Source organism: Misgurnus anguillicaudatus, chromosome 2 (assembly GCF_027580225.2).
Source record: "Misgurnus anguillicaudatus chromosome 2, ASM2758022v2, whole genome shotgun sequence".
In the NCBI taxonomy this organism is placed as follows: Eukaryota; Metazoa; Chordata; class Actinopteri; order Cypriniformes; family Cobitidae; genus Misgurnus; species Misgurnus anguillicaudatus.
In genome coordinates this window covers 13,930,196-13,956,552 of record NC_073338.2, presented here as the reverse complement: position 1 = coordinate 13,956,552, position 26,357 = coordinate 13,930,196, and the positions used below count along the sequence as shown (strand labels likewise).

Genomic DNA, 26,357 nt, shown 5'->3' with positions numbered 1-26,357 from the left:
TATTACTTGAAACTTAATAGAAATGGATCATCTCCATTTCAGCATCTTACATTTGATTATACCAATCTGTTTTCAACAATGGCATAAAGGATGTTTATGTGGGTTGTCTGCTGCATATGTCTTAAAAATGTCCTGCAGTTTAGGGTTCATTTAAATAGAAAGGAAAAGGGAGAAATAATGAAATAATAGAAATATAAAATGTATCACTCATTTAAACTTTTTACAGTTCATCTAGATTACTGTTTTAATTTAACATCATTAAATCAAAGATTCAACAACAGTCAGTTTATAACAATACTTTACAACAAGAATTGCAGAAATCACTCATTTTTGGAGTTTTTTTTATATCAGTTTAATCCACAGTGAAGTGACATTTACATTTTCCCTGAACAATATACAAAGCAGACAATATTACAAATAATCTACTAGTCAAGATTCACAATTTGGTTTAGGGCTGATCCAACTCGTATTCCAAACAGTTTGGAAAAATGTAAAAATAAATAGCACCTTTCTTTCTGTCAAGAGCTTAAATATCCAAGCAAGTTGCCTTAGATCAAAAAAAAAATCATGAATAAAAGATGGATCTATGATGAACCTTAAAATAATGTAAATTACCACTGTAATGTCCCAACAGCTCGTTAATTTATGTCCATGCTGCGTAGGGCATTTAGTGCATTTCTGCAGCACCTCAGTCACTCTTAACAGCCCATTCCACTTATATCACTTATCCTATCCATTTTGAAACCGAAGCAATTTTTCCGTTTATCTCTGTTTTTGACGGGTTGTTTTTTGCGTAGACTGTGCTGATCGCTCGATGTCGGGCGCTGTTTCGCTCCCTTGTCGGTCGTGCTCAGCTCGTGCGGTACCTTGACAGCGCGCGACCTGTTCAGTCCTCGCGCGTCCGCTGTTTCATTCCTCAAAGGTCTCGCGCTCCGATTATCTGCCGAGACAGATTTTGTAGACTGAAACAAAAGATGATCATTATGAGATTATGAATTTATCTCAGATTTTGCCAGAAACAAGTATGCAATCATGTTCACCATACCTTGTTTTTAAAAGGCACACTAAAGAATGACATTAATTTATCTTGTTTTAGTTAAATATGAAGTCACAACATTGCCAAATTGCATCACATATGCAATAAAAAGTAAAAAATAATTTTTTTTCTCCCAGACAAATTCTGCGTAAAAAGACACAAACCTTGTCCTGGACTGTGGTGACTGGTTTTGCATAAAGTGACAGACTGAGCATGCACAGTCCGCAGATCAGTGTGTATATCATATCCATCCCTGCGACTGTTGCAACTTATCACACTATAATGAATAAAGACTGGATCACACATGCCCACTCCTCGCCGAGTTTTATAATCCAGCTATGATGTCACGATTATTTAAATAGTGACATCTTGTAAAGTATTTTCATTTTCTTTGGATATTTTAATGGGGACTTTCATTTGGTAGTTAACTTAGGAATGAAAAATAAACATTTATTCTGTTTTGCTTATAATCACTAAAGTTATATTCTAAAATGGAGTCGGTGTTTCTATATTCTTTAATTTAACAAACTGTTATAGGCTAAACAATTTTTGACGAAAATATGCAATGGTGGTTACCAAGGTGTTGCTATTTGATTTTTAAGTTTCTATGCGTAATTTAGGTAATGTTTCGTATTTAAATAACTAAGATCATGTAAAAAAAATAAAAAATGTTTTTCCCAAATCTTTTTCTCATGAAAACTTGAAATCTCACTGCTTTTTGGCAAAAAAACTACATTTCCCATAATGCACCAGCAACACTTCATTTAAGAGACCCGGAAGAGAAACGCGTTTCTAGTGGTGTTGTTGTCCGGGGTGTACTGTGAGGGGTCTACTTCAGCAGATTATTACCCAAACCCCCAGATAAAGGCGGTGAGTCCGACATTTCTTTTTTTGTGTACGTATACTTTAAAAACACAAAAATATAGGCTATTTAAATCCTAAGGGTCATGGCAATATGTAGCTGTTTAGCTCGTTGTCAACAGTAGTGTGACTCATACTAAAGTCTTGCGGTAATGTGTAAAGCTTTATGTAAGATAATATCTGTTTAAAGCACACTGCGTACACTCGTTTGCCGCATTTTTTTTGCGATGTTATGTGTGTGACATTACAGTTAACAGTTACTAGTCTGGTAAACATTATGTCACCATGACCATAGTGCCCAAATATGTTCTGGCAAAATGTAATGTTTGTGTTATTTAATTTGTTTTTTCACTATCATGGGCAGTTTAACTGTCTTGTTTACTATGCATTTTATTGCTGCTTTTCAAATGCCTTTTATATCAAGAATCTATGGTTTACTCTTGTCCCAGACCTAGACATTTAATCAATCAAATTGTGAAATTCTGTCAAAAATGTTAAAGGAATACTACTGCACCCTTAAGCCGTCCTCGATGTACATCCTTTATCAGTCGAACACAAAGTTATTAGAAAATGTCTTGGCTCTTCCAAACATTAAGCTTGTATTAAACAACCACCATGAAACAACTTCTGATTTTAAAGGCCAAAAGGTACATTCATCCTTCACATAAGTAATCCAAACTGCCTCAGAAGGTTAATAAAGGCCTCTTGAGGAAGGATAATCAATTGGATTTTGAAAAGAAAAATATCCATATTTAAAACTTGAAAGATTTGAATAACTAGCCTACGGTAATGGCCGATGCGCATTCACCAGAGTGTCAGCTTAGGATGTAGCGTACGATGATTTGGTGAGAATAGACTCTCACAAGAACCGTGCGTTTTTAACTCAATGTCCTCTTATATCGAAATCCTTTGCCATTTTCTTTAGAATCCTTGTTTTAGACTTCTTATTCGTGACTGGCATTTTGTTTTGGTCTCCTCTGTGCCTCTTTGTTCGTCACTACCATAGACTGTAAAAAATATGGACAAAGGGTCTGTAACGTCACCCATAGGTTTGTGAAGAGCTTTTGTGAAGTCAAATGTGGGCGGAGCCTGCCATCGCCATCATGGCCACGCATCACTCGCGGATAACCGAAAATTGGTAAAAAGGCGGGACGTGGGTGAAGCTGAGGTGGCTGGTTGCTGAAACCACACGTGTTACGTGCGTCCTTATAGAAAATAGTATACACATATCTCTGTGAAGGCAAAGGGAGAATTCCAAATATGCATGTCGCACATGAGCAACGGGTTATAAAAATGCTTACACTGCATAAAAATGGTCTTTAATTGCAGCTGTGATGACAAACGTAAACACAAAGATTGGTTCGTGAGATCGGCAAATTTTACGAGTACCGATTGAGTCATTTAATGCCGTTATCAGCCGATGGCAATCTGCCGGCTGATCGATCAGAGCATCCCTAATATAAATATATGTTTAAGCCATTTTCTGGAGCTGCTTGTGTAAATTTGCGTTCACACCAGCCGCGGTAGAGGCGTCAAAAACACGCTATTTGCGCGTAGTTGGACGCTTGAACATTTGAGTTTACTCGCTTCATTCTCGCGTGAAAGCCGCGCTTCAAATTCTAGTCATTCGAGACATTTACGCGGAAATCTGCATCATGGGAGAGGCTTCTGCGACTCTGGTGAGCCCCGTTTGCTTCCTGTAATCACATCACTACTACAGCAAGGTCGTGATTGGTTAATGCGGCGCAGAAATCCGCCGAAGTTCAGAAATTTCAACTCGGAACGCGCCACAGGATGCTTAATCGCGTCTTGCATTTACTTAATGTGTAGATCACCCGCACTTGCCACCTCCACCGCGGCTGGTGTAAACACAGCATAATGGTTCTTCTTCTGCGGCCTTTATTAGTTTTTGCACTAGAGCGCCCTCTGGCTTTTGGTAGCGCTATTTCACCGTAATTCATTGAGAAGCATAGCAAGTATCATCGGCCAATGTATCGTTAGACCCCTATTGTTAGTTCATGTTAGCTAATGCATTAACTAATGTTAACAAACACAACCTGATTGTAAAAGTTTTACCAATATATTTTTTAATGGGGCGTACACGCCAAACGCAAATTCAAGTAAATTACATACAAAGTCAATGCAAGTATGCAAATAGAGGCAAACTTGCGTTGGGCTATGTGAATGACGCGAATCGTTCAGAAACGCGCTATTTGCCTCAAAGTTAAAATATTCAACTCAAAGAAAAATTTGCATGACACAAAGTTAAATCCTGCGAGTAATCTAGAACTAGGAACGTGATGCTTTGCATAACTTCGCATTATTATTAAAACCTATATGTGACCCTGCGTTTGAAAAGCTAAAGTCATTGTTTGTGAATTACTGTTTTCTACATTGTCATTTACATAGTGTAAAGAACATTTTGTAAAAAAAAACCTCGATATTGACTGAGTAAGGTCATGTCAAAGGTTAAAATCAATGACTCGTATTAAACTTTGATGCTCCATCATTAGATTAAGACTTTAGCCTTGGTTTCACAGACAGGGTCACTTTTTTCCTTTAGCCTAATGGAACCACTGACACTTCTATTCTTTCTTACAGACAATATTTGAACAGAGATTATGGAGTCTTTACCTAAAGTAAAGAAAACCTCTAAACCCCGACATGGAAAAGGTGGAAAAAACCTCCCCAGATCCCAGAAGGAGGCTCATGGCCGACTTCCGAATCAGCATCAAAACGACAAGTCACGATCAAAGCAGCAAGCGCAGGCAGGGGAGAACGCATGCACATCGGATAGCAGGTCTGTTAATGATGTTACCAGGAGAAAAAAGGCAAATTCGGAGTCATCTTATTCCAGTGATGGCTTGCCATCTCAGCAGGGTGGGCAGACGGGCAACACATCCACATGCTTACAAGTGGATGAAGTGGGACATCAAGCCGCACACACTGAAGACCAGGGCGAGAATCCTGGCGCGCTTGAAAAGAATGCCACAACAGAGTTGCAAAAGGTTGCAGAGTCCAAAAAACGGCGAAAGAAGAGAAGCAAGAAAGACATGAAAGCGAATCTAGTGGGATCTGAGGAAAGTGATGCTTTACAGTTGAGCGCCCCAGAGGAACAGTCTAAAAAAAAATCAAAAAAGAAAAAATCAAAAGGAAATTCAGACAAAAAAACCAAGGGGGCATGTGGCCCTGAATTTGATGCCATGGCTGCTGGGAATACACCAAACAAAAAAGCTGCTCAGACTCCAGGTATTTCATTAAATTGAAGAGCAAGTCTTCTTTCTAAACCAAGCCCTGTCTTATGGTGCTTTTCCATTGCATAGTACCCCACGGTTTAGTTTGGGTCGGCTTAGTTTTTGGAAATAAAATAAATGTATCGGAATGTACAGCGACGCTCTCACTTGTATGATGTCACAGCAGTAGGCAGCGCAAATATAACAACACGCCTATAATCCCTCCCACTCCGAAGTGTTACTAAACTCGATGGATAAGCTAACCACGCCAAAGTGAGGTGAGCTGACCCGACCCAAACTAAACTAAACCGTGGGGTACTATGCAATGGAAAAGCGCCATTAAACCCTGGGGCCTGATTTCACAGTTTCTCATTTATAAAAGCCACTTAAATGTCTTAATTTTACTAAGGCATTAAACCTGGCTTAATCTAAGCCTTGAAACCGGACCTAGATTTTTCAGTAACCTCAAGAAGTCAAAGAGTGGTGAAATCACTACCCTCAATATTAGTGTTTCAGTATGATTTAATTTTTGTATTTTTTCACATTTATAATATCAAGATTAAAGTCCACATGAACCGGAAGTCACAATCGACTTTTCTTCCGTGTTGTGACGTATTTCTGAGTAAAACTGGTAATATCACATGAGAAAAATACTGGGTGTGGCTTGTGTTTTACACTTTGGTTTGATTCGATATAAAGTAGGAGTTTTATTCAGAAATGGAACTGGCAGCAGACTGAAAGTTGGAAGGGGCGGAGTTAACGGATGCTCCCGCCCTAGTTGACATCAACAGAGAATGATTGCCACGAGGGTGGAAGTACATTTTCAGATTTTAATTGAGGTTTATGAGGGCACATGAATAAAAAAAGACTTCCATGGATAAATTGCTTATAATAAACACTGCAATATTACATAAAAATAAGAATTGTCAGTTTTGATTTTATTGGGACTTTAACTCATTCCTCGCTAGAGCTGTCAAAAGATTAATCGCGATTAATCGCATCCAAAATAAAAGTTTGTGTTTACATAACATATATGTGTGTGTACTGTGTATAATTATTATTTATATATAAAACACACCCAATCATGTATATATTTAAGAAAAAATTGTTATATTTATATATAAAATATTTATATTTATATATAATATAAATTATAGAAATGTATATACAGTATTTAAATGCAATTATTTCTTAAATATATACATGAATGTGTGTGTATTTATATATACATAATATTTATACACAGTACACACACATGTGCTATGTAAACACAAACTTTTATGTTGGATGCGATTAATCGCGATTAATCTTTTGACAGCCCTATTCCCCGCTAGCCTATTTAAAAAAAAAAAAGATGCCTTCCAGGGAAATTTTCTTCTATAAATATATAAACATACAAATATATCAAATGAGATGTTTCTTTGTTCAAAAAAACAAACAAAACGGGGGAAAAAACTTTTGTCCCATCTTCATTCGTTCTCTTTTTATAACCTTTTAAATATGGGAAGGTTTCTTTAAAAATACAAAATTTTGAGTAAAAAGCTTAATTGCACTTTTGTAAATTAATTAAATTCATTTTTACTCCGTTTTTTAAATAAATTACGTAAGATTAATTACATAATAGCGGAATTACATATTAACATAAAAACTCATCAGGAAAGGGTCATTGGCAGGGAAATGTTTTCTCTTAATTGACCCTTCAATGGCGGGGAAAGAGTTAAGGTTCAGTTAATGTCCGTTTTAGTCGTATAAAGCAGTGTCAGAAATTATACTGGAGTTAAAAATATTGACTGATGTTGTGCATTAGTTACAGTTACGTTCATATTTTATGACGTTTCAATTACATAAGTGAAAGGCATAATTTTTCAGATTGATTGAATATTTCTATTTATTTATATATTAATGTTGTGTTATTTCAAGTTTAAAGCCAAAGATTGTGACTTAAAAAGTAAATGGATTACCTTGTATTTCAAATGTCATAGCACTTGAACCTGTGTTGCAATACTATGTTAAAAGAAAAGTATTTAATGGCATTCTTGCTTTCACAGTATCAAAAGAAAGTTTACAACTAAGCAACAAAGATATGAAGACCAAAGGTGGTAAAGGGTCAAGGAAGCAACTCTTCGAACAGTACATGTCCACAGAGAACGTGTCTGCCGGCCTGAAGAGAGGCGAACTCATTCAAGTAAATACATGAAAACCTACATAGACAAAACCTTGCATAGACAAGATTTTCATAATATTTTTATCATTCTATTCAAGGGCGCATTGAGAATAAATCCTAAGAGGTATAAAGAAGCATACATCCCATCTCCAGTAAGTATTGAATCATTTCCTGAACATACACTTTAAAAAACGATCAAGTTACATACGTTACAAGTCACTCTCCTCTGTTCTTAGTTTTTTTTTTTTCGTTTTAATAAATGACTTTCATTTGTGTCAGTGCCTTTTAAATCATTTGTTGCAGGATGGGGCAGCTGACATCTTTTTGGATGGGATTGCAGCCCGAAACAGGTCTTTGAACGGAGATGTTGTTGTTGTGAGAATTCTCCCCGCTGAACAATGGAAGGTACTTTTATCGTAATTGACTCAGATTTTGACAGATTTAGTAACTTGAACAGCAAGATGTGCTCATATTATAAAGACAGGCCTACACGCTCGTGGGTATGTGTCTTTAACCTTCTTTGATGTTCTGTAGCCGTCAACTCATGACTTGTAGTTTTTGGAACAAAAAGAAAGCCTTACATAACCCATGGCTAAATGTTACCTAGCAAAGATTATTTCAGAAAAGTTTTAGCGTCATGTTTCAACATGTGGTTTTGTGAAATCAGTTGAGCTTGTAGTTAATTTTAGTTTAATAATGCCAAAGAAAAACCATCAGAATCATTATTTAGTTTAGCAGTGACTAGATCTGAATAGTAACCTTTAAATCATTAATTATTAATGAAGCAATATTGGTCGAGTAGGAGTGTGATATACTGTAGCTCTATATCAGTATGAGTGTGATTAAGGCCGGAGGCGTTAGCTTTTATTGCTCGTGTCGGAAGGGGGAAGAGTGTGAAACCTTATTCTTAGGTAATAAAAACAATGCAGTTTATTATGTAAGGTCTTTACACCCCTGATAATATAGTTATGTAGATTATATTGCATTTCTGTCAAGAGATCCTTCTAAAAGTTACACAATGCACCTTTACCTATATATACAAATGTTTGGAAACACTTATTCATTCTTCACATATATTTTTCCACATTATGTAAGGGATAATGTATAGGCAGCTGTTGTTATCGCAGAAATAAGCCCCGACAGTGTGATCAGGACCCAAGGCCAGGGTAGGGTCTTGTATCACACTACAGGGCATATTTATTTCACAATAACTACCTGGTGACTGGACATTATTTCATTAATAACACGTCTATTTACAACATTAAATATTGATTTGAAATATTTTATTTGCTAATTTTTAATGAATGTAGATCCATGAGAAAAAACACGTTTACTTTCGGTTTTATGATAAGACAAGACATTCAGATGTCACAAATACATGAATCATTTGTAAATATAATGTCATATATGTTATTAAAGGATTAGTCAATTTTCTTAAAAGAAAAATCTAGATAATTTACTCACCACCATGTCATCCAAAATGTTGATGTCTTTCTTTGTTCAGTCGAGAAGAAATTATGTTTTTTGAGGAAAACATAGCAGGATTTTTCTAATTTTAATGGACTTTAAAATAGAGCCCAACATTTAATACTTAACTCAACACTTAACAGTTTTTTTCAACGGAGTTTCAAAGGACTATAAACAATCCCAAACGAGGCATAATGGTCTTATCTAGCAAAACGATTGTCATTTTTGAGGGGTCAGCTGGCGCATCACGACCGGATCTACATGACGAGAAGTTGTGCTTTAAAAGTGTATATTTGTTATTTTTCTTGTAAAAAATGACAATCGTTTATTCCTCTTATACCACCGTTACCACAAACATTGCTCTGGTGCCTATTTTTAAGACATTTGACAAGTTAGGTGTGCGGTTATCAGAAATTAATGCATACCCACGGAACATTTCTCAGCCAATCAGAATACAGCATTCAACAGACCCGTTGTATAAAGTGGAAAATAATGTGTTTTTAACCATAAACCACGCAATCACATTGTATTTTACTAAATACACAAAATAACGTTGTTTTTAGCAATGACATAGGTGCTCTTTTAAGCATTTTCGAGTGCCGTGTAATAAAGAATAATGGTAAACTCATCAAAACAAAAATGTAGCTATAGGAATTTTGTTGTGACTAAAATAAATCAAAACTATTATATTTTATTATTTGCAACACTGTAAAAAAACAGTAAATGTACCAGTAATTTTTTGTCTGGACATTATCCAGTAATTTACAGACATTTCTGTCATCTCTAAAACACAACTTCAGGTAAAATACGGGTAAAACAGCTGTGAAAACAATACAGAAAAATCCTTTGTTAATAAAGTACTTTGTAAAGATTTTTTATAATTAACATTCTCATCCTTTGCATAGAATTAGCAAAATCGTATTTGTGACTTTTTTCAAGAAGCTACTTGCTTTTATGCATTTTAAGAAATATTGATAAATTTCAAATCTTTTCTTGGTTATTATTGGCAGCTTTTTCCTTAGTATTAAATTTAATTCATTATTTTAGTTTTCTAATGAAAAAATGAATTTGTTCATACATTTTTTGTCTATAAAAGTGTTTTCAAATATTTAAACACATCTTCAGATGAAAACATTTATTAAGATCATGAGAAACATTTCCAAACTTTTAACCTTTACTGTGTCTATAATATCATTTTATTTTAAAAGTTAAGTTAACTTTTTTTACATGAGCCACATCATTGAATCGGTTCCCTGTACTTCTAGATAAGTGTGCATGTGTGGGCAGTTGTGTGTCAGGAAATCTAAAATGCTTTGAGGCAAGTTATGTCAAGACGTTTTGTAAATAATCAGGAGCAAAGCAATTAAACCGAATGAAAATGTAGCTATCAGACCCTAAGGACACGAATGTATTGATTCTCAGATTTGCAGAGTCATGTAAGGTGATCCACTATCATCTGAAGTCAAGTATGGATAATAGCCAGCGGATTTTGAGCCTGACTTCATACTGGCTTGTTTTCAAAGCTTGTAAAGACGGTGAAACCACAAAAGTGATGATGAAAAACACAATTTATTTGCTTGCCAAAGAGAAATGTTACTGACATTATACCGTTAAACATGCTTTCTAATAGACGATTTATTAATGTACAGTGGTGGCATCGAAAATATGATTTATTGAACACTAGCGAGTCTGACCACAGATATAAAGACTATACCTCCTTGCGCTATAGGTTGTGCATAATGTAAAGTTTACAGTAATCGAATTGTTGAACATGTCAGGGTTCTGGCACGGATCAACACTGTTACGTTACCTTGGGCTTACCCATTGGGCACATTGGGCAATGTTTCTGTAGCTAAGTTGATAGAGCACTGAGCAGCACAAAGAGTCATAGGTTGATTCCTAAGAAACACATATACTGAATAAATGTATATCTTAAATGCACGGCAAGTTAGCATCTGCCAAATGTGTAAATGAAATGTGCCAAAAGAGATCTGTTTTTTCAAGTGGATGAAAATTTCGGTATGCCCATGCATGAAGATGCTGTCCTTCAAAAAATATGAGAAACATGATCTCATTGACAAACATTATAAGCAGAGATGTAATAAAGGTAGCCTAGTGTTGCATTTATATGTGTCAGCCTGGTTTATAATTGATGTGTCTGCAGTTGGTGCACACGATTGTCATGCGTGCTAAGTGTGCAAGATCGCATTTTTTGGGAACTTTGCGTGTGGCTCCGAATCCGAAAATGACTGACTTGTATGGCCGACGAAATTGTGATTAGATAAGCCACGTGCACAGCTGTTGTAAAATGACTGTGAATGAATTGTAAGAATTAAAGTCATATGCTTGTAGATGCTTGTAAAATATACGATTTTTGTCAGTAAAAAGTGGTGACACGTTAAATGTATTTTGCAGGCAATCAATGTAGACCTAAATGAGAGCAGTTCAGCCAATCAGAATCCATCAAAGCCTCCTGATGTCACAGTGGAAGCCAAATACGATGAGGAGGGTGAGGTGATCAAAAAAATGGCGAGTGTCAATCTCAATGATAAAGGTATATTGATTTTTCACTTGTCATCCAGCTTTTGGTACTGCAAATGTATAAATTCATGTCTATGTAAGCTTGTGTGCATGTGCTAAGATGTGCTAAGCTAATCAAATGGTGTATTGTAGTCATTATTAATACTGAAGGTTTTGGCATATCCATAATTTACATGTGCACACCACAACAGTTTAGACGTATCACTCTAGAAATCAGGTCGGCTATAAATATATAAGAGAGTTTTACGTATATCCACAGGAATTGAAATTGTTGAGTCACTCATTGAGAACTAAACGGAACCAGAAAGCCAAGACCTGGGATAAATTTTTTCCTCTTTATCAAATCCAAATCACTTTGTTTGCACATGCCTGCCGAAGTTGCCTATTAAATCATTAAATGTTCGTAGCTTAAAGACGGCAGTGGATTCCAGAGTGTCAAGTCTGATACGGGGCATGTGGTGACTGAAGTGAGCAGGCAAAGAAAGACATGATTGTGTTTGCAGAATGAATAAGCTATTCACCCCACTTTTTCCAAAACAGAGATCTTCATGACACATTGTTATGTCCTTAAATGACACTTTAACAATCAAGTTTTGTTTACAGGCGAAATAAAGTGTTGCATTACATCTGCATTCAATTAATACATAAATTGATTCATTTAGGAAACACTTCTGTTTAAAACATCTTAGGAAGAGAAATGCTACAACACAAGCGATTCATTGGAGAGATCTAAACAATATAAATGCAGCGATGTAGGCCAAAAAAGTATGACATTGTAGAGAAGAACAGTAAAACAGTAGTATGCAAGGGTTTAGAGAGTATTTTAACTGTGTGTGTTTGTGGGTCAGGTGCTCATGGAATAATATGCTATATGTTTCTTGGAAGATTGTAGGACAAACAGCTGCTCAGGTCAGGTGAAATTCGAATACTCATTCCCCAGGAACATAGTTTTATTTGAGCAAAGATCATTGCTCACATACCTGTGAAGTGAGACACAGAGTGATGTTGACATAAAGCATATTTGATGTTGCGATGTCTACAAGGCAGGCCAAGATTAATGCAGACAATGTATACTGGATGCTTAATTGGTAATTTGCATAACAGTAGTAAGAAAAGATTGTGCTTGAGTAGTGGCTGCAATTGTGTATTGAGAAAAGCAGGGGGCCGAGCACAGAACCATGAGGTACACCAGTGGCTAAGTAATGTAATATGGTGAAGTACAAAGGATAGAGATAAAAATCTGGCAATTCACTTTATTGAAGGCAGCAGGGATGTTTCCACAACCGAAAGAAAAGTTCTATTTCATACCAAACAGCAGCCAATTATAGGCAGTGACACAGAAAATAAATACCTGTTATTTTTCTCATATTTTAGGCTCTGTTATGACACAATGTAAAAATGGTACTGAATCAAACAGTTCTGGATCACGTTCAGAGAAAACTTTTCAAAGGACTGGAAAGGTTAGTAATATGTTCCACAGAATATACAGAATGTATCTTTAGGACAATGACATCGTTTGTTCATTTGAGAAGCTTAGATGCAAAAACCTCTGAGTGCCACCTTTGTCAAAAATGAGATATTATTCGGTTTATCGTCTAATAAAAATGCTCATTTACAAGAAAACATGTCACTTAAAGGGTTTTGCATCTCATTTGTTTATCCATTTGTTCATTACAGAATTCATTAATTCATCAGTGTAAATATTTATAAATTAAGGATCATAGTCAGGCTTCGTTACATAGCCAGTTTTTATGGCCAATTCTTACTGATAACTAGAGAGTAGGGTGGTGGCTGGTATGTCTTGATTGTTTTATATTTATACAACTGTAGACCGTTATTATGTTGTCTTAACATCAGTAAATGGATGTTTTGTATTTCAGGTTGTGTATATTGTTGAACAGAAGCACTCCAGGGCAGCATCAGGCTTCCTCAAATTTCTCCCAGACAAGAATTTTGCCATGTTTTCTCCTGTGGACCACCGTGTACCCAGAGTAAATGTGCCACTAACAGATTGTCCTGAGAACTTTACCTCCAGACCTGGCGACTATGAAAACACACTCTTCATCTGTCGAATCACACACTGGCCAGCGGACAGCAACTTCGCTGAAGGGTGAGTTTTCTGTACATAGTCTGAACATTAACATAGAGATACTTTGAACTTTTTCTTTAAACTTAACTTGCTTCTGTCTGATTTAAGGCGGCTTATGAAATCATTAGGACAAGCAGGTGAAATAGAGCCAGAAACGGAAGGCATCCTGACTGAATATGATGTGGACTTCTCTGAGTTTTCAGAGGAGGTGTTGGGATGTCTTCCTCAAGAACTGCCCTGGAGCATCCCTGCCCGTGAGCTTTCCAGGAGAAGAGATCTTAGGTAGGCTGCTTTACTATTCTCCATTAGACCACCACCACATTCCTAAATATATATAATACATTTAAGTGTTAAGTTTTTATCCAAGTGATTTATAAAAATGTGGAAAACAATGAGAGGATTCATTTTAAAAAGGCAATAATATGAGTGGAATACAAAGTTTCAACAATTGAGACCATACCTGTTGGAGAATGCTGCTAATGGGACATAATTTGAAACATTTGTATGAATTTCTTTGCATTTCATTTGATTATTGAATGAAATTGGAATAATGTGAATATTCAAATTGAGTCGCTTAGGAGCTATACATTTAATAAAAGTATTTTGTATTTTTTTTTAAAGAAAAGAATGCATTTTTACAATTGACCCAGCTACAGCCAGAGATTTGGATGATGCACTGTCCTGCAAGCAGCTGTCAGATGGTAATTTTCCTGATCATGAATTTAAACGTTCAAGTTTATCAATAACATTTTTAAAGTGGTGCAAGTGACTTTGTATTCTTCTTTGTTTAGGTAATTTTGAGGTGGGTGTTCACATAGCTGATGTGAGTTATTTTGTGGAGGAAGGAAACGCCTTGGATCAAATCGCCAGCCGAAGAGCCACAAGTGTCTATCTTGTCCAAAAGGTAAAAGTGCTATTTGTTTTAAAATTCAAAATATTTTATTTGTGGAAAAATGACCAACCAATAGTACACAAGTAAGTGAGTCTCTTAAATTTGCAGTGCAATTTTAGATGTCAATTAAATCCATGTTGATGCTGTAGGCACAAGTCTGACTGTTTGACAGCATGGCATTTTGTTGGACATGCACATTAAATTGCTCGGGAGATGAAAGATGATCTGAAACGGGAGAGGGATGTCATGTTCAATAAGCAACATGTTTGATGGAAAACGTCATTCTCCATAAAACGGTTTCTTCTTGTATTTCATGCTGTAATCATTTTAAATAACAATTTCAGTGATCATTTGGTACATGAGGGAGTGTCCAGGACACATTGCAAACCCTAAACAAAAAAGAAAATGCTGTTTTACTGTATGAGAGTATAAACTGTATAAATCTGCAGTAAAACAAATCCTAAGATAAATATATAAATAAATAAATAAATATATGTGATTATAATATTAAAGAAATAGTTCACCCTGAAATGAAAATGTTGTCAACATTTACTTACTCTCATGTTGTTAAAAACGGTATAAATTTCTTTGTTGTGATGAACACAAATGAAGATATTTTAATGCTGTATAGCCGTCCAATTTGTCCAATTGTCTTGCCATAGTTTCAACAAGCAGATATCTGAGGATAGTGCGGATGGTACAATTATTTAAAATGATTTTTTTTAAAGGAAACTTTTGTAATTAATGTACAGTGGTGTGAAACGTGTTTGCCCCCTTCCTGATTTAATATTTGTTTTGCATGTTTGTCACAATTTAATGTTTCAGATCATGAAACAAATTTAAATATTAATAAAAGATAACACAAGTAAACACAACATGCAGTTTTTAAATGAAGGTTTTATTATAAAAGGGAAAACAAAATCCAAACGCACATGGCCCTGTGTGAAAAAGTGTTCACCCTACTTCCCTTGTTAAAACATAACTTTGGTTTATCACACCTGAGTTCAGTTTCTCTAGCCACACCCAGGCCTGATTACTGCCACACCTGTTCGCAATCAAGAAATCACCTAAATACGGCTTGTCTGACAAAGTGAAGTAGACCAAAATATCCTCAGAAGCTACACATCATGTTAAGATCCAAAGATATTCAGAAACAAATGAGAAAGAAAGTAATTGAGGTCTATCAGTCTCGAAACTGTTATAAAGCCATATCTAAAGCTTTGGGAATCCAGCGAACCACAGTGAGAGCCATTATCCACAAATGACTAAAACATGGAACAGTAGCGACCCTTCCCAGGAGTGGCCAGCCGTCCAAAATTACCCAAAGAGCGCACAACAACTCACATAACTCTAGAGATCAATCGATATATCCGTTTCCCAATATTCTTTTGCTGCTTCAGGACCTGAAAGACATGATGGGATAAATGAAGCCATGAATTCTGCTGTCTACCAAAAAATCCTGAAGGACAATTTCATGCCATCTGTTCGTGACCTAAAGCTGAAGCGAACTAGGGTTCTGCAGCAGGACAATGATCCAAAACACACCAGCAAGTCCACTTCTGAATGGCTGAAGAAAAACAAAATGAAGACTTTGGAGTGGACTAGTCAAAGTCCTGACTTCAATCCTATTAAGATGTTGTGGCATGACCTTAAAAAGGCGGTTCATGCTCTCAAACCCCCCAATGTGGCTGAATTACAACAACTCTGCAAAGATGAGTGGACCAAAATTCCTACACAGCGCTGTTACAGAATCATTGCAAGTTATCGCAAACGCTTGATTGCAGTTGTTGCTGCTAAGGTGGTCCAACCAGTTATTAGGTTTAGGGGGAGCACTTTTTTTACACGGGCCATGTGGGTTTGGATTTACTTTCACCTTCAAAATAAAAACCTTCATTTTAAAACTGCATGTTGTGTTTACTTGTTATCTTTGATTAGTATTTAAATTTGTTTCATGATCTGAAACATTAAATACAAATGTGTCAAATATGAATAATAATAATAATAATAATAATAATAATAATAATAATAATAATAAGGATTTGGGCCAACACCACTGTTGGTATACAGCTGCATGAAATATCGCATTGTGCAAGTGATTTTTGGATATTTTATTACAAAATATTACATATTGTGGCTTTAATAGTAAATAATCATTAGTACTTATTTGCATTACAGTAATGAGAGTGTGTTTTTGCATTGTGTTAAAAATAGATATGGGAATGGCTTAAAGGTAAAGATAGTTCATCCAAAAATGAAAATAAATTTATTAATGACTCTCATTTCGTTCCAAACTCGTAAGACCTCCGTTCATCTTCGGAACACAGTTTAAGATGTTTTATATTTAGTCCGAGAGCTTGTTGACCCTTCGTTGAAAATCAACGTACAGTATATTGTCCATGTCCAGAAAGGTAATAAAAACATCATCAAAGTAGTCCATGTGACATCAGTGTGTCAGTTAGAATGTGTTGAAGCATCGAAGATACATTTTGGTCCAAAAATAACAAATATTACGAATTTATTCAGCATTGTCTTCTCTTCCGTCTGTGTGAGACTAAAGTCACGTGACTGCAGTGACGCGGCTGACGTGTTATTTGGTGCGCCCCGGCTGTTTTTTTTGTGCACCCGGCTTCGTTTACAGTCTGAGTGAGATGCATGCTGTAAGTTTGAAAAAAAATCTTCGCAAACATGTCTGAGGATAACACGTCGTCAGCTTCACTGCAGTCACGTGACTTTAGTCTTGCGCTTCACAACAGACGCGGAAGAGAAGACAATGCCGAACAAACTCGAAATTTTTGTTATTTTTGGACCAAAATGCACCCTTGATGCTTCAACACATTCCAACTGACCCACCGATGCCACACGGACCACTTTGCTGATGTTTTTATTACCTTTCTGGACATGGATAGTATACCGTACAGAGATTTTCAATGGAGGGTCAGAAAGCTCTCGGACTAAATATAAAACATGTTAAACTGTGTTCTGAAGATGAACGGAGGTCTTACGAGTTTGGAACGACATGAGGGTGGAGTCATTAATGACATTATTTTCATTTTTGGGTGAACTATCCCGTTAAAGGGATCTGAAGCTTGTTTTGTTAAAAAAGTATTAATAATTGAGCAAATTTACTTATTATTGAAATATCGGTCTCCTTACCGTACCACATTTCATGAAGGGAAGGCTTATTATAGTGATTTATAATTTGAGCTATTGAGACTGACTTTTCCATAAATAATAATAATAATAATCTTTATTTTATATAGTGCCTTTCAATGTTACTTCTCAAAGAGCTTTACAAGTAAAAAGCAAGATAAAAATAACAGCTAATACAGAGAGGGAAATTAATTCCGTTTGACATCATTTGACTATAACGCATATAACCTAAAATTTAATTTCAAACAGAGATGGCGATAGAGAGGCAAAGTTACATTTTGCAGCTTTAATTAAACTACTCTTATTTGTTTCCTTGAATTATTACGCCGTAGGTCCTATGCTGAGCTATATCTTGAACCACAGGGTCATCAAACTTCCATAGCTTTGACGAATGTGTCAAATGACCTATGTAAAATGTTTGATGACTTGACTCCATTTATCCTTTTCTGCTTTGTGAGATACAATCACATTCCACTGTGTATTTTGCAACCTCACTGGTCTGTTATTGCCGTCTCATCTTTAAAGGCACATAAATCTTTTTCTCATTCGGCGAAGACGGCTTTACGCTATGATTTATCACAGGGTTTGTAGGTTATTGAGCTTGCCTTATTTATAAAATAAAGAGATTCCTGAATGAGATCATGAAATTAGACTTTAATATCTTCTCAGACAAGTTTATGTTAGAAGCTTACAAAGGTGATTGTCATGATGAAAACAATGCTTAGGGCTAATTTTCTGTTTATTGGCCTTGCGGTAGGTACGATGATAGAGAGTATGTTTAAGCGATCTTCGTTCAAATTTAACTTTGTTTGGTGTAAAAGTTTCTTTGATGGTGGCATTATGTCATTGTAATTGCCACAGTTTAATGATTCAAATCCTTTTTTGATTCACATGTGACATACATCAGACTTTTTATAATGTGAACAGACAGATCAGATATTTTTGGCCTTTGTTTTATATGGTTTTAATGGCAGGGTTTCCACTCTAAGCCAGATGTCAAATTCCGTGACTTTTCTCTGACTTAAAAGCTAAATTTCCATGACCTAGAATGTATGGAAAACTTCTTAAAGTTCCTGTCAGGTACAATTTCTAAGCTTACTAATATTGTTAAAGGAGCATTTCACCCGTGGAAACTTTAATCTTTATCAAAAGTGGATCATATTTGTAGTCGAAATGTAACATAAATTTAGAATTTGGTGCCTATTTGACCGAGAAAAGGGGTGTTTGTAGTCTCACCCCCTCTACAAAGATATTGTACTTCCTGCTTTCAATGATGCAAAATGATGATTTTTACATCATTGAAAGAAGGAAGTGCAACACTGAAATCTCTATTTCTCCTGTCTCAGTGGAAACAGAGGGAATGATGCATGACCATTCAAAAACATGACTGGGGTTCTAACTATACACAGCTTAATGCAAATGGGTGAAGTGTCCCTTTAAGGAAATGTATCATATTTGACATTTCAGTGTTTTGTCGCAGGTGATCCCCATGTTGCCTCGTCTTCTGTGTGAGGAGCTGTGCAGCTTAAACCCTTTGACAGATCGACTGACCTTCTCTGTCATTTGGAAGCTCTCTCCAGAGGGCAAGGTAGCGCGCGCGCGTGTGTGTGTGTGTGTGTGTGTGTGTGTGTGTGTGTGTGTGTCTGTGGTCCTTACAAAGCGCTCTCTGAATCCTGTGTTTTTTATAACGGTGTTTTCATATGTCCTGTAGATCCTGAGCGAATGGTTCGGCCGATCGGTCATCTGTTCCTGCATTAAGTTAAGTTACGATCACGCTCAGAGTATGATCGAAGACCCTGACAAGAGCTTCAGTGCTGACGAGCTGCCACCCTGCTCCCCGAACCACTCCATACAAGAGATACAGGAGGCCGTCCTCAACTTGCACAACATCGCCAAACAACTCCGTTCTCAGCGCTTTGAGGGCGGAGCTCTGAGGCTCGACCAGGTCAGACTGCACATCATTTTGAAAAAATGCTAATACCTTCTTTGTCTCTGTTTAAATTCTGTCTTGTCCCTGTGCTGATACAGCAGATTTAATACTTTTTTGAGAGTATAGACTAAACAAAGGTTTTTACTAGGGGTAGGCGTTTTTGTTATATTTGGTTCTTATGAGCTCAAAAAAATCTGTAACCACCAAAACAGTCAAAAATTGCATGGGTATATTTGTAGCAATGGCCAAAAATACATTGTATGGGTCAAAATTAGTATGATGTATAGCTTTAAAGGTCCCGTTCTTTCTGTGTTTTTGAAGCTTTGATTGTGTTTACTGTGTGCAATATAACATGTGTTCATGTTTCACGTGTAAAACAAATGCAATATTTTTCACACAATTGACTTATCTGTATGATGCTGTTATCACTGTCCTAAAAACAGGCTGATGTCTTCCTTGTTCTCTGAAGTCCCTCCTTCAGAAATACGCATTGAGTTCTGATTGTGTAGTTTGTTTAGTGTGTTATGATTCGATAGCAGCTTAGCTTGCCATTAGCTTAGCTTGCCGTTAGCTTAGCTGGTCACTGCCTGGTCCTGTGGGCGGAGTTTAGTCAAAAAAACTGTTCTAGTGATGTGATTAAAGCAGTAAGTAGAGGGCTATAATCCAAACCGGTCGTTCGTTGTAGGCTTTGAAAGGCGAATTCTGTTAAAGAAAATATATCGCCTGGCAGTGAACCTTGAGCTTTATCATTTTACAGGTATTATTTATGATCTAACAGCAACATTACAAACTAACTAGGGTTTAAAAAATGGGATCAGAAAGAACGTGACCTTTAAGGGGCGTGCACACCAAAGCTTTTAGGCCCGCGGCCGGTGCATGTTTTAAATTGTTCCCAATGGAAGCATTGTGTTTTTCAAAACAGCCAGCAGCTGGCGGAGTGTCAGCTTTCAGCGCAGAAAAACTACATTACCAATCCCAGGAAGTAAACTGTTGCCAACAATCCATGTGTTTGTTGTAGTCCAAGAAAAAAGATTTAAGTTGGAGACGATGACTCGCATCATCGTTTACTTTGGGTTTGGACCTTTTGGACACTTACACACCAAAGGAAATTTAAAAACATGAATCGGACAATAGGTGCTCTATAAAGAGCAACTATCGTCCAGTTCACCGTTTTACATTTCTTTTGGTGTGTAAGTGTATATTAGTACGTTAACGATATGCAAAAGGTACAAACCCCAAAGTAAACAATGACGCGAGTTATCGTCTCAAAACATAAATCCATTTTCTTGGACTACAACAAACACACGGATTGTATGCAACAGTTTATTTCCTGGGTTTGGTGATGTAGTAAAGAACGACATTATCATAATTCCTCCCGCTTCAGACTCACAGAAGTAAGTTAAATCCTGTTAGCATTGCATTGTGACCAAATCTTTCAAACATGGTAAGGAGCGTCACATTTTCTGGCTGACGTCGGAGGTATTCAGGCCAATCACAATGTACATATTAGCGGGCCAATCAATGAGCTTTGTAAGAAATCAATGCGTTTCATGTTAAAACGATCTGATATAGCGTTTATAATAGTTGTTTCCACTATGTTTACTATTTTGGGCAAAACCTCTTCTGCAAACCTCCATTTACCTAAATAAAAATCACTTTTACTTTGAAAATGATGCGCTGTCACATAAAAGCAGCTGTTCGTTTACACGATTAACACTGCAGCGCAATCTTGGAGTTCTTAAACTAACATAGGGTCTAAAGCGTTTACGAACCACTTTGTTTATGAGGGATGAAAACGGTGGAGTAGTCTAAATGAAATGCGTAAACGTGGCAAAAGTAATGCGTTTTAAAATGTAAACGGATTGATGTAAACATGGCCTAAATACTTAAATTAGTCTGTGATATGAATGACCAAAATAGTTAAAAATTAGCATTCTAATCCAAAAGTCTTTCTTCTAAAGCAGTAGTACTTTTATCCTTAAATGGATGAAAGGATAGACAGATGATAGATGGATGGATATACCGGTGGTTACACGGATGAATGAACCGATGCACGGAGCGATTGATCTGATTTTCCGTTATACAACACTTGTTACCTAGAAATGTCATAAACTTATGAGAACATGCATCTGCTTTGAATACAGTGATGGATCTGTTTGGGTGGTGATTCCTTCAGGCAATGGGGCTCACTCAAATCTTTAAGGGTTATGCACGGCACAGGCTTTCTGCCATAAAACTGTTAACATGTGGTTTATCCCTGCTTATAACACATAACACTCTAGCATCACAAAGCAAAATGTAAAAAAAAGTTTAAACCTTAACTCTATTAGGAGGATGCATTTTGACATAAAAAAACTCCCTTTAAACATGTAAGAGGCATTCAAAGAACTCGTTGTACTTGGACGAAGTACACTGGTACACTTCCAAGGACAAGCAAGGAACAATGTGTATTTACTGTTTGTTCATTAGTTTTTATTAAATTATGGACGAGTCAGTATTTTTAATGACATATCTATTAAACAACTATAATACAAATTCTGTTAAAATTAAAGTCTGTAAAGTCATTCACAGAATTGTTTCTACACACGTTATAAATGTTAGAAATGTATAGCTGAAACGCGTTACAAAAACTGTGAACTATGTATTGTGGAGTTACACCGTTATTAAACAGCTTTCCATATTTCGCTGTCTCGATGATGCACTGAAGCCACCGTGCATGGCCCCGCCCCTAACACAAAAGCGAGTAGTTCTTTCAGGTTGTAGCGGTATTTGAAAGTTGAGAGAGGGCAACTTTGCACCCAGACACAGCCAGCATGCAATGTCAGCTGACCCCCTAGTAGCTGCATTTCCATTACCCTTTAAATTGACATTGCGAATTGAAAATACGGCCTATTAACAGATTTTAGCAAAACTCCCATATTTCACAAAAAATGTTTACGCCCGTGTGAAGCAATTTGAGAAAGGAGTATTTCGCAGAACTACAATGGAAGCAGTTTATTCATATTTCCAGGTCACCTGATGCAAGGAATGCCGCGTTCCAGGCAACCTGTAACCCGTAAATCACAACTTCAAAACCACACCTCATGACTCTGAACTGGGAGTACATCAATCTAGTACGAGTTCACGGGTGGGTAGTCACGAGTTTGACTACCGTTCCAGTGCACTTTCACGGGTAGAAGGTTGGAAAAACACGGGTTACAGGCTGCCTGGAACGCGTACTCCCAGTTCGTGAGTCGTGGTTTTGAAGTCGTGATTCACGGGCACAAAAACCTGCCTGGAAACCAGCATAAGTCACATAATCATTATTTAAAGATGACGCATTACGTACTACCTCCCAGAAACACCTCATTACGTGTCTGCTCCAAAGTATAAGAGGTTTTCCTTGGCATTAAAGTCGCCATGAATTGGAAGAATCGATTGTCTTGTTTTCCCGTGGTGACGTATATCCAAGTGAAACAGCTTCTGAAATGAAAAAAGGTAGGGCTGGACTTGAATTTGTCCATTTGAGAATTTATTGGATTGTTGGTCATGTTGCTAATTGCTAATCGCTGTGATCTTTTCCCGACTCCGCCCACCTGCCTTACCATTTGACCATATGACTCACTCACTTTCTTCCAAGTAAGATCCTTTTATTCCATTTTTTATTAAAGTACGAAGATGTGTCGTAAAGCTCCAGGTGTCCACATACAGTGGCGATGATTTTGTCCTCCATTGATGTTTTGTATTTCCACCTCGACTCGCTACATCGTAATCACGTCACTACTAGCGTAAGCTCCTGATTGGTTAATGCGGCACAAATATCCATCAAAGTTCCAAATTTTCAACTCTAGCGCATCTTTATATTGACTTAACATGTAAATCACTCGTGCTTAATGCTTCATTTGCGAACGCACCATTATGTCGTCTTCACTTAAAAATAATGGGTCTCATTCACGAATAATTGCGTACGTTTTTTGTATTTATACACACAATTGTCACGAAAACTTTCCGCCTAGTTCACAACACATGCGTATGCACATGAGTTTGTTCTTGTATTCTTACATTAGTGAATTATGAGTGTTCTACTTAAAGGTGCTCTAAGCGAATTCACGTGTTTTAGACCATAAAACATTTTTTGTTACATACAGCAAACGTCTCCTCACTATCTGCTTGCTGCCTGTCCGCTGACCAAACTGTAAAAAAACGCGATCTCTGTAGACAGCCCAGGAACCACAAACCGCAATAAACACACAGTGGCCGAACCTAGCACCACAAAACATAACAAATTGTTCCAGCCAATAAACGACAAGAAGGATTTGGGGGTGGGGGTTGGGCGTGTTCATGAAAGCACGGAAGGGAGGGGGAGGAGTTAGCTACGCTCCGTTTGTTTGAAAACAGTTCAAACATCAACAAAAAGTGACGTCTCACAGATTCGCTTAGAGCGCCTTTAAAGGCGGAGTGCACAATGTTTGAAAACGCTTTGGAAAAGGAGACGGGCCGACAAAACACACTTGTAGCCAAGGTGCGTGTCTACTAACCGACATCTTTGCTGGGTTGCGTATGTGTGGGGCGGGTCTTTTAAAAGAAGGTCCAGATTCTATTGGGGTAGGGGCGTGTTTGTTTAGGTGATTTCAAATATCAACATTGGCTTTCAAACATTGTGCACTCCACCTTTAAGCGGCCGTGTGCACGAGGTTGGTCATTTGCATAAAACATGCCCAAACCAGCTCCATATAAGGGCTTTCCGCAGCGCAGCACTAGTCCACAGAAAATTTTAGAGCAGTTTGACAAAGAAGCAAGAGCAAATGCTTTTATATAGAGATTTAAAAAGTGAGGAAGGAAAGCGTATCAAGCGTGAAAGATTTGTCATTACGTGCATCTTCTTTTATACGTGTAGAAACAATAAGTAGGCTATAATAATGTATAATATAATGTATATAATTATAATATAGATCATGTATAATAATATATAATACAGAACATATTATAATATAAAATATAATCATGTAAATTGTATATATCAACATTATCATACACATTATAATTATAGCCTAGTATTTGATTGTAGATTACGTACAAGTGGTTTTAAGTTTGTTTTTCCGCACAATTAGAAGACACTTTGATACGAAAGTTTTTGTCGAATCACGATTTATTTGCGAAAACATCCTTACGCACATCTCACACACAAATTTGTGCGTACGCAAGCTTAGTGAATGAGACCCAATGCTTATTGCGATGGATGTGCTATTAGTAAACCTACCAACATCAGTCGACATGATGCCGAGGAAAAACTATGTTTCAGTCGCATATCATCGGTTACTGAAAACCGTCATTTGGCAATAGCCTTTTGTCGACATTTAGAAAATAACGCTAAAGTTTTGCGCAAATCTGTAATGGAAACGCAGTCTGTTTGATGTGTTCCTACCCCAAGAGCCAATTGTTATCAGTCATCCTCCCAACGATATTAAACATGTTGAATATGATCATTACTGAGTATTTTAACATGTTGGCATTTCCCAATTGCAGTTGAAGCTGTCTTTCACTCTTGACAAGGAGTCTGGGATGCCTCAGGGCTGTTACGTCTATCAATATCGGGACAGCAACAAGTAAGCCAGAATTCGTACACACACACAATCTGTGGGTTTTATAATAAACCTCTTAGTGCCAAGCGATCTCACGCTTATGTAAAAGCAGCTTTGTTTGGCTCGGAGCTTTTGAAGTTTTCACTTCCTGTCTCAGTATTAAATAATGTGCTTAAACACATCTATAGTGAGTCACATGTCTTTTGTCACACAGATTGGTGGAAGAGTTTATGTTGCTGGCGAACATGGCGGTGGCCCATCAGATCTACCGCTCGTACCCCGAACTGGCCCTCCTCCGGAGACACCCGCCGCCTCAGAGCAAGATGGTGAATGACCTGCAGGAGTTCTGCGACCAGATGGGCATCGACATCGACTTCTCCTCATCTGGAGATCTGCACGTGAGTGTCTCGCACTCATGATTTTAATATTACTAACTACTTTTTTTAATTGTCATATAATGTTGCCCGTGAGCACAGCTGTTTAAAACAAATGTGATATTAAAAGCCGTGAACATGAAATGAAAATAAAGGAAGAGCTAAGAGATCAAGTTGTTGTTATTGTGTACCAAACATGTTCATTGTTTTTGACAGCGGAGTCTGAATGAAAACCTCGGTCATGATGAGTACGCCGGAGCCAGGAAGGAAGTTCTCACGCATATGTGCTCCAGGCCGATGCAGATGAAGATGTGCTTTAATTAAACAATCTGTGTATTTATACTGTATGTGTCCACACGGCTCCAGACTAACTTTTCCACTGGTTGCACTGGTGGATTTGGTTGGATGCTATCTTTTTTACGACAACATGGGATTAATTCTTGCATGCTGATCAATAGTTGTCTCATTCTTGCACATACCTTATTGCAGATGTTCATGGGGTGTATAACACTCGTGCATTGACTCATATCAAAAATATTTTTTCAAATTTATACAATATGACCAAACATGATATGGTTTTTAAAGTATGCCTTCATGGGTGTTAAGAATTCATGTTTTCATCTCAATATTTGACATGACCCTTAAAGATATCAAAGTTATATCATCACAGAATGTTCTTTACATTGATAGTAATACTGTGAGGTTTTGAAGGATTCGGTTATGTTTTTGTCATGTTTAGATGGCGGTGTATTTCTGTTCAGGAGCACTGAGAGATGAGAAGCTCTTTCGGCACTACGCTCTGAACGTGCCTCTATACACGCACTTTACATCCCCTATACGACGCTACGCTGATGTCATAGTGCATCGTCTACTGGCCGCCTCCCTCAGTGAGTTACTTTAGTGTCTCTAACTAACGAAGTTGATTCACTTACACAAGTTTGGTAACAGAAAATCTGCATTATCAATAATTGAAGTATGCCAAGTGTGCATAGTCATTGGTCAATTTGCTAACATGGATGACTTGAGAATATCATGGGATATTTTATTGCTAAATGATGA

The 26,357-nt window shown here is 37.0% G+C and overlaps 1 protein-coding gene across 2 annotated transcripts in view; it reads left to right on the top strand.

Annotated features, from left to right (window-relative positions):
• Nucleotides 1-1,754: 1,754 nt before the first annotated feature.
• dis3l2 (DIS3 like 3'-5' exoribonuclease 2) overlaps nucleotides 1,755-26,357 on the top strand; it is a 30,511-nt gene continuing 5,908 nt past the window's right edge. Inside the window, exons 1-17 of one of the 2 annotated variants that reach the window (XM_073873051.1) lie at nucleotides 1,755-1,906; nucleotides 4,499-5,146; nucleotides 7,179-7,315; nucleotides 7,393-7,446; nucleotides 7,598-7,699; nucleotides 11,177-11,315; nucleotides 12,677-12,762; nucleotides 13,183-13,412; nucleotides 13,500-13,673; nucleotides 14,013-14,092; nucleotides 14,183-14,295; nucleotides 18,914-19,021; nucleotides 19,145-19,378; nucleotides 24,869-24,948; nucleotides 25,139-25,322; nucleotides 25,515-25,604; nucleotides 26,041-26,185. In XM_073873051.1, the coding sequence (XP_073729152.1) occupies nucleotides 4,519-5,146; nucleotides 7,179-7,315; nucleotides 7,393-7,446; nucleotides 7,598-7,699; nucleotides 11,177-11,315; nucleotides 12,677-12,762; nucleotides 13,183-13,412; nucleotides 13,500-13,673; nucleotides 14,013-14,092; nucleotides 14,183-14,295; nucleotides 18,914-19,021; nucleotides 19,145-19,378; nucleotides 24,869-24,948; nucleotides 25,139-25,322; nucleotides 25,515-25,604; nucleotides 26,041-26,185 (2,584 nt within the window). In that variant the 5' untranslated portion in view covers nucleotides 1,755-1,906; nucleotides 4,499-4,518. Of the gene's footprint in view, nucleotides 1,932-4,498; nucleotides 5,147-7,178; nucleotides 7,316-7,392; nucleotides 7,447-7,597; nucleotides 7,700-11,176; nucleotides 11,316-12,676; nucleotides 12,763-13,182; nucleotides 13,413-13,499; nucleotides 13,674-14,012; nucleotides 14,093-14,182; nucleotides 14,296-18,913; nucleotides 19,022-19,144; nucleotides 19,379-24,868; nucleotides 24,949-25,138; nucleotides 25,323-25,514; nucleotides 25,605-26,040; nucleotides 26,186-26,357 lie in introns of both variants that reach the window. The other variant, XM_073873053.1, reaches the window with a different exon arrangement.